General features: G+C 42.5%; 1 protein-coding gene across 5 annotated transcripts in view; it reads right to left on the reverse strand.

Annotated features, from left to right (window-relative positions):
* Nucleotides 1–21,406, reverse strand: part of SSH2 (slingshot protein phosphatase 2) — a 103,942-nt gene that overhangs the window by 78,782 nt on the left and 3,754 nt on the right. Inside the window, exons 1-2 of one of the 5 annotated variants that reach the window (XM_080382475.1) lie at nt 5,912–6,079; nt 1,503–1,615 (exon numbers count right to left, since the gene is read on the reverse strand). The exons of 1 other annotated variant lie outside the window; for it this stretch is intronic. In XM_080382475.1, coding sequence (XP_080238601.1) covers nt 1,503–1,615; nt 5,912–5,975 — 177 coding nt within the window. In that variant the 5' untranslated portion in view covers nt 5,976–6,079. Of the gene's footprint in view, nt 1–1,502; nt 1,616–5,911; nt 6,080–11,318; nt 11,417–21,406 lie in introns of those variants that run through there. 3 more of the 5 variants (XM_080382477.1, XM_080382478.1, XM_080382476.1) reach the window with 3 other exon arrangements.

Raw genomic sequence — 21,406 nt, forward strand, 5'->3', positions numbered from 1 at the left:
CGGCAGCTGATAATCTTTTATCATTAATGAGCAACACTATTAGGCATTACAAGGCATAAGGTGCACAATGCCAGCTTCTGGTTTAAGTCAGTTTCCCATTGAAATGAACACACATTAAATGTGCTTTTAAGAGGGAAATATTTGGTTTTCACTCCTCATACTGAAGGGCTATTTTAGGAGGAGGAAGGTGGAAGGAAGGGAGGTACACTGCGAAGGGAAGGGTCTTTGTCTTGCAATCAGCCATCTTCCTGTTAGCATCTAGTTTACCTTGGTGCGCACTCACAGTAGCCTCATTTGTATCCCTGCTACAGTTATCTCCATTAAAACCCAGGGAGTTATTCTAGGGCTCTGTGCAGGCACAGTTCCAGTTACAACTCCAGAGCTCTGACTTCTCCCAGAATGTATAGTAGGGTCACTGAAGCAATGCTGATTCACCTGCAACTTACATGAAAAATATTATTCCCATAATAGGATAAGAATAGAGCTATCTGGATACCATTCCTGTTCATGACACAGCTGTGTCTAGAGAACAAAGCTGTGCCAGCACTGCTCTCCTGTTAAAAGTCTAATTCCTGGCCAGCAACAGCATAACCAGGCACAGGCTTTTCATATTGATAGCTTGCCTTAAACTACAGAGGAAAGCACGTGCAGGCATTTATGAGACATATTTAAGGTGCATCTTCACCCCATACCGGCTCAGCAGTACGCTCTTAAAGCCGAGTGGCTGGCTGTAACACGCAAGCATCTCTCTCCCTGCCAGAACGTTAGAAGAGACTCTCACCCACTCAGCTCCTCTGAGATGCAATCCCTGCAAGCTCCTGTCAAATCTCCCCTTGACGTAATGAACATACAACACAGTGGATGAATTAGGAGCAGTGCAGAAATCCTCATGACCTACCTGAACTATAAGCACCAGCAGCCAGGCCTCTTAGGGCCCCTGGCCTATTGCATCAATAATTAAAACATGATTTTCTGGATGAAAAGAATTCTCAAAGTGGGAAGTTATTTAACACTTAAGAAGGTGAAATAAAGACTCTGAAAACAGCACAGATCAACACTCAATCTTTTCGAGTTCCATGATACTCAATCTCTAAAAAGCAATATGGAAAGGAAGTCATTAATATGTCAGATTCTTAACACTGCTTAACCTGAATCTGTGTTCAATGGTAAATGATAAGTTGCAAATTGTTACCTAGCTTTTGTGAGGAAAACAAAACAAAACAAAAAAAAAACACCACAAAAAAAGGAGGTATCCAAGCAACTACATTGCACAGCATGCCTGGATGCAGCAGCATCTGCGTTGGCACTTGCAGGCTGCTATTGCGTAACCCTGGATTCAAGCAAGAGCACAGCCGGGGACTCTGCTCTATCACAGTGACATATCTAGAACAGAAGTGGCTGGTAGAGGTTTAAGAACATGAGTTTAGACTCTGTGTGACAGCAGGAACTGGCAGCAAAGTCTCTTTACCTCTAGCCTCCATTTGGGTAGGGAAAAAACTCACCAAGTGTTTCAGGCAAAACTTCAGAAGGAATTGCTGGGACAGCTTTCTGTACATGCAGGACACAAAGCAGAGTCTTTGGAGAGCCCATGGAAAGGAATGCCTGAAGATAGTCCCTGGCAAGACACCGCAGAGAATTACAAGGTATGAAGGTACTCGTTGTTCACATCCTCCACCCCCAGGGTGCAGAACAGCCTCCCAGCTGCCCCGCGTCTGGCAGGGGACCACTGCTACTACAACTGAAACAAAACAGTTATAAACTACTCGGAATCACTTCTTTAAAAAATACACCCAGGTATTAGTCTCATGCTGTTGGAACTTAAGTCAACAAGCCGAGACATTTTCTTGCCTGATACCAGCTGGTTTATAGGCTCTTGCACGGTTTCTCCAGAGTAGCATTCTGCCCACACTCTTTCAGCACCGCATGCCTACAGCCAACTGGAGATACAAGGGCCTAAGCAGTTTCCAAGGGACAAAAAGCAAGGCAGCAAATACAATGGCACCTCCTCCAACAGGGGTTGAAGAAAAAAAGAAAAAAAAAAGAGAAAGGAAAACAAAGCCGAGGAGTAGAACAGGGTTTTCTGGATGAGTCAAATATAAGCAGAACAAAGTTGCATAAGAGTGCCCCTTGACTTCTGTTATTTCTCCCAGTCAGCTCCTCCAAAAATCTATTTGTTATTGTTTATTTGGGTATCAGTCCAAATTGCTGTGGGAGGAGAGAAAAGGAAAAAAGGAAATGCTGTCAAGCTATTAATTCTAGTACTGTAGTCATCTAGCGCTCTCCATCTATTAACAAATCAGTGTCCTGTTTACTGCAACACTCTCTAGGGCCTGAAAGTTAAATACAAGAAAAACAGATCATTGTCTCTTGCAAAAGTGGTTCCAGTACTGCTTCTCCTCAGCCAGGATGAATTCAGCCTTTGCTTATTTACCCACTGCTCAGCCCAGAATGACAGTGCCACTTCATGCCTCTCTCCAGAGAGAGCAGGTGACAGCAGGGGAAGCAGGTGCCCGGCAAGCAGCATGCAGCTGGGAGCATCACTCCTGAAACTTAAGCCTCTGCGAAACATTATATTGCAATAATGGCCAGGCTGCGTCAAAAGCCGGGAGCGACTGTGGCCACCACCCATCCTCCCATTCTCCCAGGATAGAAAAGAAGTCACGTTCCTACACGTGTACATTGGTAACTGGAGAAAAGCTGTACTAAACCAGAAGGCAGCGTTATGTTTGGTTATTTCACCCTCTCAGGATGCAAAAGTGCCACTGGCAGTGGGTACAGCTTAACCTGTCGAAGGGAACGCTTCCATACAGCCACTTGCCCTCATTCCAAGCCAAACCTGGCTGTTCCCAGGAATAGCAATGGCTGACACAGAAGCCCACTGTCCAGAACAGCCCTTAACGACAGGAGGACAGGAACACTGTGCCAAAGGCAAAGGAACTACATTAGTCTTGGCACAAGACCGGATTTGCCTGACCCCTGGAAGTTCAATAGATGTATCAGATTTGTGGCCCTGCGGTACTTGTGTATATAATCCCAGCCTCCTTTGTACCATCTGTTTCCCCTTCGGCAGACTGGCCATTAGAGAGACAATGCTAAAACTCATGTCTCCTTAGTAACAGGTTTTTGTTGATCTCTCCCACGCCTCCCAATCTTTCTATCAATCCTGTAATCTACTAGGATTTGCCCTGCAGGGGATGTGTAACAGCATCAGTGGGGGAAAAAAGAATACATGGGACGATAGAAACGCTTCAGGGCAAGGGGAGAAGGTGTAAAAGGGGAATGCATGAAGCTAGGAGAGCTACAAGTTTATTGAAACCAGATGTTCTCATTATATTGGAGCAAGCCACCAACACACCTTCTAAGTGCCAGGTTTAAGATCTCATCTGAGCACTCAGTGCTTCAACACTTTTTTCTTAAAAAGTTGCCAGTTATGAACTGTTTCCCATCAATACATAACTCTTATATGAGAAAACACACATACTCTGTGCATCCCTAAAACCATGTTCTCTAATACCTCAAAGGTAAAAGCGTTGCCAATCTCAACACTATGCAGGTAAGGAAGGACTGCATTTCCAACCTATAGAAACTGGCTCCCTTACGGAAGGTTTTAAGTCAGTGATTGCTGGCTGCCTTTGGTTCCTTAATCCCTAAATCCCCACATTCTCTTCTTGAGGTTAATCCAGTTAAAACTCCCCTTCCCTTTGGCTAGTGCCTTGCATAAATAACCACCTGAAGAGCAGAGCTGCAGAAGCCAATGCTTAGAGTATGGCACTTTGTCCTGCTGCAAGAGACAGCACAGAGTAAGTACTTATGGCCTATGCCAGATAAGGTAATGAAGATTAGCTACGTAAGGGCAAAAGGCACTCCTTATGGATTGCTTAAATCAGCAGGAATCAATCATCTAGTCCAATCCAAATCCCCCAGTTGCTTTCTGCCTTAAGATAACAAGAAACAGGTTTATGCTCTACTAAGATAAAGCAGCCTTAAACCAGTGTAAGCCCTTATGTGAAAATCCCCCTTTTTGGGAGGAGAGGAGAGAACTTGCCTTTGAGGTCAGCTCTAAATGAGATGGCCATACAATTATAGCCACAGAGGCCACGCGGTATTTGGAAAAGCAACACGGATCAGCAAAAGAAAATCACTTGTTTAGACTTCGCCTGGCTGATCTGGCCGGCCCAGCCAGCTCCCTCAGCCCTGAACGCCATGGGCAGGAGAGTGAAGGCAGCCAGTCCTCCACGCTCAGCCTGCCAGGAGAGGCTTGTGCAACATAGTCCAGCACCTGCAGACCATAAGGACTATCTCATCACACACGAGGCATCAACAACCTAGTCCAGTTGAAGATGTATATTTGTGCCACAGAAAAACCAAAGCACACCCAGTGAAAATGCAGAGGAATCCTGAGAAGTGCCTTGCCCATTCCCTCCTATAGCAGGGAGAAAGTGAGGACAAGTGGCTGTATGAAAGCGTTTCCTCTTCTGACAGGTGAGACTATAACCACTTCCAATGGCACCTGTCCCTTGGGAGGGAGCCCTGTGCAACCTGGCGCCATCCCCCGGGCAGGCGCTGAGCAGTTGCAAGAGAAATCCTTAAGCTAGGACAGGCTTTGGGTCCGGTACCTGACAGACTACACAGATCCTGCCCCTGCAGCCCCCAGACAGATCTGCACATCTAATTCTCATTGTGAAGCTGGGCCAGAGGCTCTGGAGCAGCACACATTGCTGTGGAGCAGCCTGTCAGAGAAAAAACACTGCACGTGGGCTCCCTGCTGCTTGCCAAGCTCTTCAAACTATGCACTACAGCCAGGACTCTGACCATAAGCTCTTTGTGTTCCTGGTCATTCACAACCAAGAGAAAGAGAAATCTGGTTTTGAGGACTGTTTATCAGTCCAGTCCTTCCAAGATCCTCAGTCTTGGAGCTAGTGAGAATGAAAAATCCCCACAAGCTTGCTTGCCCAAAGGGATAGCAAGCAGAATATGCATTCTGCTTCCCAGGCTAGAAGTAGCTACACTGAGACAAGTAGATGTGGGGTAAGAGAACAAAATGCCTGCACAGCTCTGAGCTGCAGTACGTTTCTAGCTCCATTCACACAGATATGGAAAGCCGCCGCTCAGTCTCTGGAGCATATTTAAATGCTCATTGTGAATGGCCGATTAGTCAGAAGTGGAATGTTTCTGCATTCATGGAGTAGCTATTTTAAGATTATATTATGCACTCTGCCTCCATTAATAGGTACACTCGTAAAAAAAAGGAAAGGCGTTACACCCATCAATGCATTTGCCCCAGACATGAGTGCTGCATGTACAAACACCCAGCACAAGCAGGGGAAAGCTAATGAATTCTTTATTATTTTTGTTACTGTTACTGTAATTGTTATTGACAAGCCACATTCTCCTTCACAGCTCCAGCGATCGCCTAGTCATTAGGCTTGCCAAATCTTGATGGAACAAGTCAAATCACTGTCCGCTGGCCACCTCTGCTATAGGCCTGTCAATCTGCATCTTCCACGGAGACTTAACACAGCCATAGAAGTCACCAGATTGAAAGAGGTTAAGCCAGACCACTGCAGCATCTCACGTGTCCTGCAGCTCTCTGGAGGAGACTGACCCAGATATTCTCATTCCAGACACCAGTCTCCCTGCTAGGGTTGCCCACACTCTCCAACATTGCCTTCACTCAGTGATAACTTGTGCCTGTCTATACCCCACCAGTACCTCTGGATCCCCTTTGAGGCCTTGCTGTCCCACAGTTATCAGACACACTGAAAGTTCACAGGAACTCGTTTTGGAGCAAGTCAAGAACTCTTAGGTCTTTTAAGCTAACAAAACTCATATTATTAAATGCTGCCAAGTTTTTATGAAAGCCAAAGGTGATTTTAGGGAAAATACACACTTCAGTTTGGCCAAGACTCACCCTCCCAATATCTTCTGCATGTATTAGGACTGAAGCTGTATCCATAACATTCGCACACAATCATCCATCAACCGTAACATCAGATTTGTTCCTTCCACTCTCTCCAAGCCTGAGCTGTGATATCAGGGTTTGATCCATGTTGTTTTCTGAGAGGGAGGACTGGAAGAGCTAAGAAGGGAAGCATGCATACAAGCACTTAGCCAAACAACATAGCTAAACCATATGCCACAAAGGATATAATTTTAATTTCAAAAATCAGTAATCTTAACACAGGGAAGATTCAGTATAAAGAGTGAGTTTTATGTCAACAGTTTTGCTTTTACTAACAGGTTTGTACAGATTGTTTTGAAGATCAAGACCGTAGAATCCAAAAGGTACATGTATAATAAATCTCATTAAAACTAGAGCAGGTCAGCCCTCTGATGAACTTAAGCTGTAGATCCTTCTAATGCTCTTGAAGAAAGCTTAGGTGATGAGCCAAATGAGGATTCCCTCAGCTCACAAATCCACATCTTCTGAGCCAAATGGAAATACTGGATGAGCTAAGCAAAACAGAGTTTTATGGTTTTGCTGTGTTTGTTTGTTTGTTTGTTTTTTTAAATGTGAAGAGCAAGCAAAAAGCCCCAAATTATGAAGGAACAAATACTAGGGTCAAAGCTGAAAATAAAATCCAACTTGGAGGAAAAAAGTGATATAAAAAACATTGTATTAAACCAATGTTACTTTGATGTTGGATTCGGATCTAAAGAAACGCATTAGCCCACACAGACATAAAAAGTACAAAGAACTCTAATAGTATGAGAACTCTAGAGCACAGCCCATCTGGTAAAAAACAAAAGCTACTAAAGATGGACAGCTTTACTGTCAGGGCATCCATGTGCAGAGACTTCAGCTGACAGTCATCTCTCCTGTAAAGCTTTGATCTCGAGGAGTTTCTGTATCAAATGCAGGGCAGGGGAGAAACACACAGGACTGAACAGCAGTAGCAGCATATATATATATATATATATGAAAAACAGTATTACATGGTGTCAAAGAAGGAAATTAAACAGAAGGATGCTCAAATACTTGAAAGCACGGCTTAAAACAAACCTAATATGAAGTGTGACCTTGTCAAGTCTTCAGTGGAAGCCGAGTCCTTCCAGGACTGTGCACGGGTGGAATGGATGTAGACACCAAATGCAGGCAGTGGGACCAGGAGCTGTACACAGGTTCACTAACAACACTTCTAGTGCTCAAAAAATTTGGCCGCTGCAGAGAAACAGTAAAACTCTTGGCACATTTCAACTTTGTTCACTTGACTGCAGTAATGAAGATACTGCTGTACAGATGTCACAGTTAATAACATTAAAAAATGTGGAGCAAAGATTATTTCTAACTTTCTCAGCTAAAGCACACACTCCCGCCAAGGCTTTTTCCTTAATAAATAAATAAACAAACTCTTCCCCCAGGATTTCTTTTACCAGAACATGGGGCTTTCCTGTTTTTTAAAGTGGATTTTAAGACAAGAAAAGCCCAGCTTCTAATGCAGAAAATATTTCTGTGTAAATGTGGTAGAGGTAGAAAATCCTAGATTACATTTAACTAGTGAACAAGGTCACAAATTAAGTAGTCTGAGAATTTCTGGTAGCTTAGCCCTGAAATAGTCCCCTTTTTTTCCACCCCCACCGCCTTCACTACTTAGCTCAAAACGCAAGACTAACAAGAACACATGATACAGCCTGCAAATACATGGCTGAAGTCACAGGAAGCACATTCTTCAGGGCTCATGAACCACCACATGACAAACATCACAAGAAAACAATTTACTAATCACAACTTAAACTTGAAATTAAGAATAATAATAAAAACCATTATGGAAACAACTCTTAGGAAGGGAGAAGCTGCACTTGAAAAGACAGCAGCAAATAACAAAGCAGGGATCAGTTCTCACGTTACCAGAAACTTTTGATTTCTTGTGCTACACATGTAAGCTAGCATTGCTTAGAAGTTCCTAATACTGATTTTTACTTACATAGCTTACAGCCAATAAAGAGTTGCTCAGCAGTCAGTCACATTTGAATTTAATTGCATAGACCTAAGCTAAAACTTTTCTGATTCCGCATGTCTGAAAGCCAGCGGACCATACATTTGCTATACAGCTTATAGGCAAGAGTGACTTCTTTTCATAAATAAGATGACATGCAACCCACAATCCTTCTCCTTAGCTGTCAAGAAGTACTGATGGGCTATTCAGAACACATAAAGTCTGCTTCCAACTCCAACCAGGTAAATGGAAATAAAAGCAGAACTGTCTCTTAACAAGATGGAACTGTACAAACTGATTTTCACACTTTTGCTATCTGTATTGATTTCTGTACCAGAACAAAGGAACTTATTTTTTATTTCCTAAGAGCCACTTTTATTGGAAATGTCTCAAAGCTATACTGACATTTTATCCTGACAATTTAATTAGGGACTGGTCCAATCCTGGAGTTGTGCTCAACATTCAAGGATCCTGAAGGCTCTTAACTGTTTAAAAAGATTACAATGATCCACAGGGCCACTATCAAATAGATCACTGTAGACTCATCCTTGGGATTAAGTCATCTCTATTTGTGAGCCCTTATGTGATGATCTGTCTATTACAGAGCCTAAGTACTGCATGAAAGCCTCTTCAAGGCCTTCACCACCATCTGTGAATTACATTATTAACAATGGTATGAACTTCCTAAGAGCATCTGGTTCTCTCCCCACCCCCTTCTCAAATCACTGGAAAGAGCTCTTCAGTATCAAAACAGGCACAGGCAAAGCGCTTTTCTTCCTTTCCCTCTCTCTCCGCCTCCTCCTGCCCTCCATCAGCAGAGGACAGACGATGGAGCTCAGTTCCCCATTTCCATGCCCTACATGTTTTCTGCACAACTCTTGCTATTGTTAAAGACAAACTAAAACTAAGTGACACACGTACCGCAGGCATTTTACTGGGAAAAGCAGAAATTTCATCGTTTTGCAAAGGCAGCATCTCAAGTATGCTACTGAGCTGCTGCTGCTACAGAATGCATGTGCTGAGGCACAACAGACTCCATGGTCCTGCCCCTAGACCTTGCTGCTCACCAGCACAATTTGTGAAGTTAACAAAAAACAGGCAGCAGCCATCAAGCCAACTTGGATAGTTACTGCTGTAGCTAGCTTTCTAGACGCAAATAAGCATTTTGTCATCCCAACCCTCCTCCCCACCAAGGATGTTTCAGAAGCTTATTCTGAAAAAACGCCAGCTTCTTGTAAACAAGAAGGCGGAAAAGACAGTATCTATCACCCAGGACATCAGACCATGCTCTCCACTGAACTTTGCACAGAGTTCACATCAAGCAGCCTCCCTGGCTACTATAAGGGATCACTTACTCTTGTTTCTGCAAGAGTTCTTCCTATCTCATTTTCTACTGCTTGCTCTTCAAACCTAGCTTCTTCCCTTGGTCTATACATAGGGCATTTAGGAGCTTCTCATCACCTCACTTCCCTGTATACATCAGCAGCAGTTTTTCCATTCTGTTTATCACAGGTGCATAGTTTCTTTAGTTGCACAACAGATCACAATTCAGACAACACTATTACAGCCCCATAAGATACAGCATCTTCCTCTGTCTTAAGTTAGCAGCAGTATTTCTTGAAAGAAAAGAGCAACATTACAGCCAGCTCAATAAAGACTTCCATTCAGCAGGAAACAACATCCAAAACAAACAACCCTATAATGTGCAATAACAGGCAAAAAATACTGGGTGGGAGGAGGGAGACAACAATGTTTCTGCACAAATTCACACGAACCCTTCTTCTAATGTATTGTTTCTCTTATGCCCATGTTTCAAATAAATAATCAGGTATATGTTGAGATGCTCAGACAGCATCAACTAGAACATAAGCCTACTGTAATTACAGATAAATGCAGAATTTCTTCAAGTCTGCAAAATAATGGGCAAGTATGTTTGGGGTCACCATCACTCTGATGTGCTGCACGAACACACGCCCTTTGTGCGGGTCGTAAGAGGAAATATGCAGTTACTGTTGACCTCAAGCTACAGGAGGCGAGGAAGCTAGAGGCACACAGCAGCTAGCCTCCAGGACAGTTCTGCCAGGGTTTAATTTTGTTTCAGTCATGACTAATCACTCTGCTTTGGATGGCAGGTCAGGTTAAAGACGAACCACTATCCAGGCTCCTGGGAAAGGATGTAGCTGTGTTTTTATGCAGCTATTTAAACAAGTCAAGAGAGGCAAAAGAAAATTAAGCAAGTTTTATGAGTGGCTTTAGAGGGACTTCCACACTCTTACTCCCTACAGCTTATTGGGAGGGATGCAAGGAGAAGAACAGCAAAGAAACTGGCATGTCTTGGAGCAAGTTAGTGGCAATTAGAGATGGGCTCTGCTAAGCCTGGCTCCCAACATACAGTGGGAGCACAGCATCCCACCAAAAGGCTCTCTGGATTATGACATTGATATCTGGAATGACAGCAGCTAAAATTGGAATGAATTCCCATCTTTCAAGCAGTATGTACAGGTGACCACGTAATCAAATTAGCTAATATTTTGCTAAATCAGTGCATTGAATATCACCCGATGAGCTCATTTTTGGAGGCAGTTCAATGCCTCACTTCTAGGACTGATGTCAGTGTCACATGCTTGGAGAGGATCAGTCTGCAGCTGGATATTTTAAAGCCTTCTATTAGGAGCACAGAAAAGTCAGCGCATTTCAACAGCATCAACTAATGAATTTGTGTTTTATCATAACAATTTAGTTACCAGACCCAACTGTCAATGTCTCTGAGAGTGTCAGGCCATTTCAAACAGTTCCCTCTCCCTCCACTTTAAGCCACTAGATGGAAACTGAGAAGTGCAGCAACCAAGTTGTTTCAACAGAGAAAGTTGCATTTCAACAGAACAGGAAATCAACAAAAACACAAGGAAACAGGAACTCTCACTGATTCTGACTGGCTTGAGATAAAATGATTAACTACAGAGAGACTAAACTCAGTAGTTGCAAAACACATAAACAAACAATAGCAGGGCAAAAGGTGTTGAGCATCAGTAGCACAAGTGCTTCAGACAGAACATTCAACCCATCATTCAAATCCCATTCACTCACAGACCAATTGTGAAGTCACCTTTATTTTGACATACTACAGCCTCGTCACTGAAGTTCAGTGGCAAGTGTTCATGCAGTATCTGTGAAGTCTCCCACACTTTGATGCTCACTGCTTGCACTTTGTACCAACATGTAGGAATACATTTGCATTACACAAATAAGCAGTGTCTTCATTGTGCAACTGCATGCGACTTTTTTGGAGAACAACAATGCTCAAATACAAGGAGTGTTGTGTGCATCAGGCTACAGAGTGGGTGGTAGTGATGTTGTCAGAAAGCACTCAGTACTGCTTACCTCCACGCCCATTGACTTCAGTAGAAGGCTACATATGAAAAGTCTCTGAAGATGAAGTTGAAGTGTTCCCTAACACATGGCGCTGTCCATACACTATACTTAAGAGACAAAACAAAAAAAAAAAAAAACCACAGAAGTGAAGTGGCATGACATTGTAGCTTTTTTTTAAAAAAAAAAAAAACCCAAACACACACACAACTCTGGCAGTTCCCATTCCAGCTAAGAAATTAGACTATACACCAATCAGTTCTGGGCAAGCTCTTCACCACACCGCCTAAGCCTGTTGCATCTCTAGAGTGTAGGATGAGAACAACGGTAATTTACTGTATGCTTACATTGCTCCCAAAAGACCTTGGATGAAGATGCCTTAAAGCTTCATGTTCTGCTCAGCTGTTAAATTGTTCAGTGAGACTAGCTAGGTTAGTCAGGTGCTGTGTGAAAACACACAGCTCTCACATGTAGCACAGGGCAGGACCCATTTCAAAGATCCTTGGGAAGTTCCCTCCAAGTTCACAATCTCTGCATCTGTTTCAAAAGCAATTCAGTTCACCTTCACCCAGGCTACAAATATAATCTGTAATAGTTTTACGAACAGGAGAGTCAAAGGCAAGGAGCCCTGAACTGTCGTGAGCATGAAGCCCCATATACAGGGCTGCCAGAGCAGCGCGCAGTTCGGGTACCTTCAGAGGAGCTGACAGAAAGACCAGGCACTTGAACTTCGGTGTGAGTGACAAGACACCCTGCTCCTACGGTGTGAACCTACAGGTGGATAAATAAGTTTAGTGTTCAGACTGACTCTGGGGTTGGGGAAGGTTATTATAAACAAGACAAACTACCTCACAGTATTGCTAGTAGTTAACTCCCAGAGGCTTATGACTTCACTTTCAGACTGTAATTTTTATCCTGGGCACTCAATCGAAGAAAGGGGAGACTAAAGGAAATAACAACCTCCTTATAAACCTCATCTTAAAAAGAGAGGGAATGTCTTGCTAAACCACAAGCAGCTAAATAAGAACTTGTGTATGTAAATTCAGTGTACCTTAGATGTTTTCAAGTGAGCAGAATGCACCCTTAATTCCAAACTATCCCATTTTCATCCAGAACTCCTCTATACTGAGCTTCATTTTTTCAGAGTTGTGAAGCTATTTGGCAGTTGTATGCAGCCCAGACCAGCCTGCACATTTCTCTCCTGCCTCCCCCCCCCCCCTTTTTTTTTTTTAATTTTAGACTTAATGTAGCATGTACTCTCAGGAAGGTTTACAATGCAGCCTTTTGTAGTTAACTTGCTCCAAGCTGGGCCACTGCCAGGTTGTTATCAATGACATTTTAAAGCAGATGAATGAAGTTCTTATTATGGTGACAACCAGAATTGTGATATGGCACATGCATACACTGAAAGAAGAGAGCTTGCTATTACTTTGTCAGGTTAATAAATAAACAGTGATTTCATGAATAAAAGCCTTTTATTAGGAAACAAAAGAACAAAATTAATATTTATAAAGCTTTAGTGGTTTGGAGCACCCTTTAAAATAAGATTATTCCATTTCAGTCAGAGCCACCATTATGGATTACAGATTCTTGAACACAGCTTCCCCTCCTAATTCTCTTATCGTAGCAGTATAAGGCAGAAAACAAAGCTCTGCCTTCTGAACTGGTTCAGGCCAGGCTCTGGCCAGTTCCACTGCTCCTTCCTGAGCAAGCTACTCAGTTTGAGGTCGACAGTATTGAAGGCCCATGAAAGCAAACATTTCTGTTACGTCTTCAGGACTGCAGCTAAAGGCTGCACCTGTTGGAAGAGCTGTTGGTTCCTTATCACAGCAGGAAGTTCTCACGTTTTACACAGCGTGCTTCCACACCACACAGAGGCACTGAAACCAAGCCAAGCCAAGTGACGCTACACATTAGCAACACTGACTGCAATCAACTGCCAGTCAGCTGGCAAATCACTTCCCATCCTCTGCCCCCAGAAAAGATTCTTCTCCAATACCCTGTCAATATCTCTCAACCACTTCAGGGTTCTTCAGTATTTCCCACAGCACGTGCAAAGAACTGTTCACTATCAAAGCAAAGTTTAAAAAAAGTGAAATACAGTCAGGATGTCCTACTTCATGGCAAGCAAGTAGAATTCTGGCAAATACAGACTGCTTCTCACCTCAATCATCTTTGCACATACTCCTCAAGGCATTCTGCACTCATCTGTCCTAAAAACAAACTTGCAATTTTAAACTTTAAACAAGCTAAAGAGTTTTGGTTTGGGTTTTGTTTTGCAGGTTTTTCTGAGGTGTTTGTAGGGGTGTGGGCGGGGGGTGTTAGGCTTTGGGATTGTGGTTTTTGTTTTGGTCTTTTTTTTTTTTTTTTTTTTCTTCAGTGAGGTACATCTTATGTTTAGAATCAAGATATAAGCAATTACTCAAGCTTAAAAAATTATTTTGGGTCACACCACCTTTTCCTCAATACTAAGATGTAAAACTTCTCCCTTCTCCTCAAGGGAAAGTCAAGTTTGAACTTCCGCACTCCTAAGAGTACCAGACAGAAACTGCCCCAAAATAACAGTCTCAGCCATCCACAGTCAACGTGAACAGATGTAAGTTAAATACAGCTTTCTCCAGACAACAGCAGTTTCTGGTATATGTGTAAAAGAGAAAAAATTTACTGCAAAGACCAGAAGTGTGGGTTGCAAAAGCCTGTGGCACAGTTATCTTTGCAGCATGAAGCACAAGTTGAGATGAGAGATCTGTAAAATATATGTGAAATATATTCATTTCACCCACTGAGACTATGCAAACTCTATTCCAGTCACACTACAAACGTTAACTGATAATGCCTCCCTTGCCTTCAAGTTTATATAACTATGCCTAACTTTTGGGAAGGCATCTGAAAATACGCTATGTTCATACTGTTTTACCCTGATAATCTCTTTATTTAAGATTCAGGAGCAGAGCAGAAGCTGCACAGAAGGACAATTCGCTCCCAGCGCATCACTGAGGCAGCCACCCCCAGCCACCACACAACGAGGTGCGGATGCAGTGCCAGGCTGACACAAAAAGCAAGAGATAACATATTAATATTTGATTTCCATGTGCAACCGTACTGACAAGTTTATGCAATATTAGACTTGACCGACACTACAGGGGTAGCTGCTGTCTGGAGATTCATTTAAGTGTTGAAATGCAGGCTTACACATTCTATTAACTGCTGCATAGCCAAAGTACTACCAAGAAGGAAGAAATGCCTCAAAGAACAAAGAAGCCTAAGCTGTCCTGTTTCACTTCACTTTTTGAAGTCACAAGCTGCTACCCCACAGAAGCACAACTCAGCTGAAAACAGAAACAGAGGAAACTCCCAGTAACAAAACTCACTAGATGTTACATAAGAAAAAACACTTGTTCAGAAAATGAATTAAGTCTTTGTCAACCATTCTGCAATTTTAAGAAGGAGAAGGCTGTCATTTCAAGGTTTACGCTTCACTCAGGAAGACAATGTAATATGGTAGCTGCTTAACTGTTTTGTGCCACATTTTTGAAGCACTGTATTTAAATACAGTGATTACAGCATCATCTGAAGAACATGCCCAGAGCTGTTTGCCTTTAAACTATTTTCAACTATTGAGGAGGATTGTGGAAAAGAAAACAAACCCAAAAAGACAACAAAACCTAACAACAAAAAAGAATCAATCCTTATTCCAGAAACACCTTTATCTTGTCACCTAGCATTTCCTCTTGCAACTCTGTTTAGCTCATCTGTAGGTCAGAGAGCTGAGTCACTTTCCTGCTTGCCCCACAGCTACTTATGAGCTAAATTTTCAGTGTGACACCCTGTTTCCTAGGGAAGATGCTCCAGAACACAGGACTACTGCAAAGAAACAGCAGACTCAAGAGGATACCTGCTACCATACAAGAAGCGGGCCATCTCACAGACAACTCTCTGCCGACTCCCTGCTACTCAGCATCAATATCTGCACACAGAAGCTCTATTTTTTTAATTACAGTTTGCTAAGGATTGGCCCTTTCATAGCTGAGCAAGACCTTGCAAATTTTTTTTTCAGACAGGGACCACAGCCCACAGGTTTTCCACGTGCAAGTGAGGGTTAAGGGCTTTTGTTTTTAAATGCTTGGAACGTGGCACTTCGGACTGAAGCATTCAGTAGCTTCAGAGATTCGTGGGAAACTCCAGCTTCAGATGGATTAAGCCAAAGGCTTGGTCCTGCATCACACAGAAGACTCAGACTACTAACTACCAACAAAGCTCTCCTTTGGAAAGCTAAGTATTTTACACATGCAAGGCACATGCCCTATCCCTCCCTCTCATCATCAGCTAAAAGGTACAGAGATGAAAAGCCTAAAGTGTTCCATTTTGGTATTTTTTTCTTAAGAATCCACTTCTCAGATGTTAGCTGCTGAAGCTAAACGAAGCCAGTTGAACAAGTCTTAAAAGTTCTTGCTGCAATTTTAAATGTGGTAATTTTGTACATCAAAACAGAAGGGACATTATAGCAGCCAGTGAGAGTAATAAGACAACTACAGTCCCCTGGGACAGGACCAGCTTTCCACATTAAAATCCACTTCTCAGATATTTAATCCAGTTGAAAGTTGAAGACAAACATGCCTAGCTCTGCAGCTCTTGCCTTTTTGCTAAGGAGGCCTCGAGACCTAACCAATGAATGCAGTATCCCTCAGCAAAACGCTTAGAGTGCTGTTCTTCCCCAACTACCCCCTATCACTTCTCCTCTGTTCCAAGGAGAACAAAACTTTTAGATTTGGAACCTGCTCCAAATTCCCTTTGGGGCTTCCCCACTCATACAACAGCAGAACCAGTTACAGGCAAACTAACAGAAGAAGACTGCAGATTGCCTCTGAAGGATATACCAGCTGCTACCGCCAGTGTGTTAAAGCCTACTAAATAGACAAAATATATGACTCAGTGGACCCACAGTACACAGGAGTCAGGCTCTGGTCTTCTGCCTTTCAGATCCTGCTCTATCTCACCTCAGACTTGTTTGTGGCTCACCTCACTGAGGTGTGGGCAGGGAGGAGGCTGCACAACAAGGAGCCTGGCATCACGAGTCCCAGACCCGCACAACTCCTGAGACATCTCTGAAATTTACCTCCCAGAGACCTGCACTCAAGCTGCACTGAAGCTCAAGCATCCAAGCCACCTCCTGAGCTCTGGTATGAGCTTAATACAAGGACAGTATGATCTGTGATAAAACAGTTGTTTCAAAATAGGTCAGATTAGAATATTCTAGTGTCTTCAATTACTTCAATACAAGACGTTTACACTGTGTTCAATCTTAAATGCCCCACTAATTTCACCTTGAAACAGCCTACACTGATACAGTAAATTATTTCCATGAAGCCTGAGTTGAGGAGTTCCTCAGGGGAAGGAGGGCTAGCATGCCCAAAAGCAGCATGCAGCCACAAGCAAAACACATTTCAGTGAGTGCCATAGGCGTTTCATTTACCAAGGCCATAAGATTTGCACGTCACAGGGTATTTGCCAGGAGTTTCATGATTGCTGGCATACACGGTAAGGGTGCGTCTCACCATGGAAGCAACAAGCTGTGGAACTGTGTGACTCATCTTACAGCAACGTTTTATGCCTTCTGAGAGGAGATCAGCCTGCTATGAGCAACACTGATAAGATGCATATTCAGAGCAATTCTATTGGGGCAAAAAGCTATTGACATATTCAAAACTGCATGCACAGAAGCCTGCCCAAATGCTATCTAAAACACACAAACACACACACTGCAGTATTATACTACTGCAACAGGACATTCTGCAGATGGTTGAAAGCGAGTTAATAGATTTATACAGACCAACTCAGAAATGCAAAAATGGCTTTTAGCCTTCACAAGTTTTTATCCCTTTAAACACGGTGCTCTGGAGGAACAGCTTCCAGCCAAAAGGTAAGAAACCCTGCCTGCCTTATTTAAATCACTGACTGCTTCCAATAGGTATCACCTCTTTCTTCTCTTGCGTTCAGAATTCCCCTTTAAAACAAGAGGTATGAGCTTCACTCATTAAATTACATCACAAATTGAAAGGATGCTCAGGCAAATCAACGGCACAGAGAAGAGACTCTTCGTACATTCACTAAACAACTTGAACACTTGGAGCAGGCAGTTGACAAGGCTAGTGCTCACTCTGCAAGGCCAGTTTATATAAGGGAAGTACCAGTTGCCGAAGTCCATCAGCTTAGTACATGCTCCTTGCTAATTGCATCAGCAAGAGTCAGATACAAAGACAGCAACAGCTTCAGCTGAATTCTAAAACTCTTTCCGTCCAGTATATTCTTGCAAGGACAGCATGAGCTTCCAGCATACAGATGTTCCTGAGAGACAGGCTGCAAACCAGCCTTCTTGCTTCAACGGAGTGAAGCTGCGCTGTGGTACTGGGAGGATGTGGTTTGTTGTGACTGAAGAATAAAACCTTTGAGCTGCAGGCTGTGATCAGGGAGCAGTTACACTGAGCTGAGCTGCCCAAAGGCTATTTTCTTTCCTTTTTTCTTTTTTTCTTTTTTCTTTTTTCATTTCCCCAAGACTTAACAGTTGCAGCTATAGATCTTTCAGGATTTTCTTCCAGTAACTGGAAATCCTCAGGCATTACCCCCGCACGAAGGCAGCGCTCTTACACCAAAATACTTCCACCAGACTGCTTTTTGAATGGCAGTCTCCACTGAAGTAGATGTGTCACTGACTCTCAGAACAGCTGTAGATATTACAGTACCCTGTCCTTTTCCACCTTCTTTCATTGCTTGAACAGCAAGACTCAATATTGGTCAGATAATGACTCATTACAGCATCACAGGCTATTTGCATTTTCAAATTATAAGCTCCTTTTCAAAACACAACAACTTATGTTCTGCTGTAACTCAAGAGATGACAACTTCAGTATGTATTTCACTGTTTCAACATAACTTTGTATCTTGAAAGACACAACTGAGTTGTGCAGTTATTTTATCTACAATGCCACCAACAGCATCATATTTAGTGGAATAAAAAAAAAGTAAACACAGACAAAATTCCTCTCAACCTAAAATTAGCCATTTTAGGTCAACACTGACAAAGTACACCCAGGAAAAGCAGGCTTCAGCTTCCAAGCCAGCTACCATAGTTTCTTTTGGCTGGACTTCATTGGTCAAGACACAAATACTCCACAACTGACAACTTGTAAAGCAACGTCCCAGTAAACAAAACAAGAAGAAAGGGAAGGATACAGAACAAGTAGCTGCCAACTTCGCAAAGAAACCTTAGACTGACTGATCTAATGTAAAACATACTACAAAAGAGGTATTTTATATTTAGTACGTCCTTTAGCTCAATAAGTACAATAACAAATAGCACAGCGTATTAGACCTGATGGTCAAAGTGAGTCATAGCCAGGTCCAAATTTACACTTCTCTTCTCACAAAAAAGCCAGCAAAAACCAAATCATTCCACTCCACAAACCAGACCTAATCATCATCAGTGTGGCTGTAAGGTATGAATGCTCAGAAAAACCAGAAACATGTCTAAGAAATCAAAGGGTTGGCTGTTTCAGGAAGAACAATAAAAAATAATCAAGCTATCATCAAGATATCCTACAAAAGGACAGTTAGATCCAAAAGATTCTTTCTTGTACTCTCCAAGTTTTAAGAATGTTTCTAGATGATCCTTAATGAGGTTCCAATTCAACTGTCATCATCATCCTTCTCAGCTCCAAATACTGTTCTCAACCTAAAAAAGGACTTCGAATTTTATGCAGATCTATAGTAGAGCCTAGTACGTGTATATACAACGGACAACAAGTCTTCAGGAAAAGGATTAAGTCTTTTGTCACCAAGCAGCTTCAGTTTAACCAGCACACTGCTTTAGTAAGAGGGAAGTCTCGCCACCTAACAATGCACCTGCACATACACAAATGTTCTGCAATGCAAGAGCCTAGTCTTGTACAGCTGGATAGAAACCTTAAACTTCTAACAATACAGCATCACACTCAACATGAGGCAGAGACCCCCTGTTTTTCTTGCAGAGCTTTCAACAGAAGTAGAAGTTTGAAAGATAGGGAGGACATTACAAATCACCTCACTAATACATTTTTGGTTTATAGCCCAAATGGCGAGATCTGGCAACACAGGAAATTGAGGGATCTGTAAGGCACTAGGAGAAGTTTGCTCAAAGCAGGAATCAGCACATTTCTCTGGTCCACTGCCTTTGAAAACTGCAGGTTTTAGAATGAGCTACGGCTATACCCAAAAAAACATGAGTTGAGGAAAACCAAATAACAGATGATAGCATCTTTAAGTATTACACATTTCTAACTCTACTTATTATTTCATATGAAGCTTCTGTTCTCCTAGTTGCCTCCAAAACTCAACTCTCCACAACCTTATACAAGCAGCAGCTATCAAGATCTTCAATAATTAACACGCCCCGCACCCCCCCACCCCCCCCCCCAAAAAAAAAAAAAACCAAAACCACAACAACAGGGGGGAGTGGGGGGGGGGAAGTACAAGAAGTTCTACATGAGAGAGACCGGACTTATCAATTATTAAGTCAACTTAGAATTACCACACTGTTTAATAGCAATTGCAGGACCAAGGGTAGAGAAATGTTATATTTAGCTTCCCCACAAATAAGTGGGAAAATATTTCCTGTATGTTCCACCATCAAGGAGCTCTTAAGCAAAACATGACAGAGACTCCTAAACACATTTGCAGGACGCTGCTTCCTGCTCGAGCTGTTCTCCTGGGATTAAGGAGGGGAAGTCAAATGGCTCAGGTTTTCATTTACTTTAAACTTTGGTTTTTTTAAAAAACAGGCATTTTAAAACAATATATACAGCATATCCTCTCTTTCTGGGTCAGTCACTCCCTTCCAATAAAAGCATATTGTCTCCCCGAGGGTAGGGAAGACAAGTGAACTGCGAGAACAGTCAGGGCCAGATTGCCTGCCCAGCTTCTCCACTTCTCAGGGAAGAGATCTAATAGACAAAGGAAAAACAGCACTTAAAAATTGCAGTTTGGTGTTGGGGTTTTTTATAACTCTGCATAGAAAAAAAATTAAAAGAACAAGTTTCAATAGATTATTTGCAAACACAGATAATTATCAAAAGTATTCTGGAAAGCTACAGAGTATTAGAGCAGTTTTTCATTGCTCCCATCATCACGATGACTGATTCAACCCTATCCTGGTGACAGTTACCCAACAACTTCCAGGGCCTTAGATAACAAAGCTCACAAAGGATTTTGAGGCAGGCACCTTTTACTAGCTGTCCTCTGCTTTAGCTAAAATTCTTTCTTGCAGCTTGTCCCTAGATCTGACAACGTGGTTGTGGTGCCCACACTTTGCTATGGAGGGAGCGATAGAGATATTCCATGTTTGTCAGACGGCACAAGACACCCGCAGTTTAACACCAACAGTAAATTGGGAGATGGTCCATTGCTTAGAGATACAAGGAGCAAAAGTAACTTAAAACTGATAAGTAAACAAGGACAGTATTAACAACTGCCTCTATCAACAATGCATGCACACTAACAGCCCAAGCAAGATAATCAAAATATAGTATTTTAAAAGGAAGTAAGTTAACAACAGTGAGTAACCTTTTTTTTTAAATTTAACCTCCAAAGCAAAGGATATAGCAAGTTAAAATCATTCACATTTCTGTTTACTATCTCACAGTCCTCAAGAAAGAACCCAAAGAAAATATGCTTTCCTTTTTTTCCCCCCACTGAAATGAAGATGCTAGAAGGGAAGGACAGGAAATCCTACCACTTGACAAGATACTGTCCTGCAAGACAGGAAATATGGCACAGATAGAGGGAAGCAGGGTCAAAGAATGTGGGGTATGAAGGGAAAAAAAAAAAAAAAGGCAACAAGCTAGATTTTTAAGTTGCCCTCACAGAGTTCTGACTGCACATCTGAGCAGCACTTGTGAACATGGTGGTTTTATTTCACTGCTTTTGCTCGTGATGGGACTACTGTGCCCACCTGGTTTAACGCAGGTGCATGCTTCCAGGGCTCTTCCCTCACTTTGACTCAAGCCCTCCACCTCCCAACAAAACCTTCTTTGAGCAATGGGAGGGAGAACACCTGCCCCCCCTCGACT

The sequence above is a fragment of the Falco punctatus genome (genome assembly GCF_963210335.1).
Source record: "Falco punctatus genome assembly, chromosome: 1".
NCBI classification, from domain to species: domain Eukaryota; kingdom Metazoa; phylum Chordata; class Aves; order Falconiformes; family Falconidae; genus Falco; species Falco punctatus.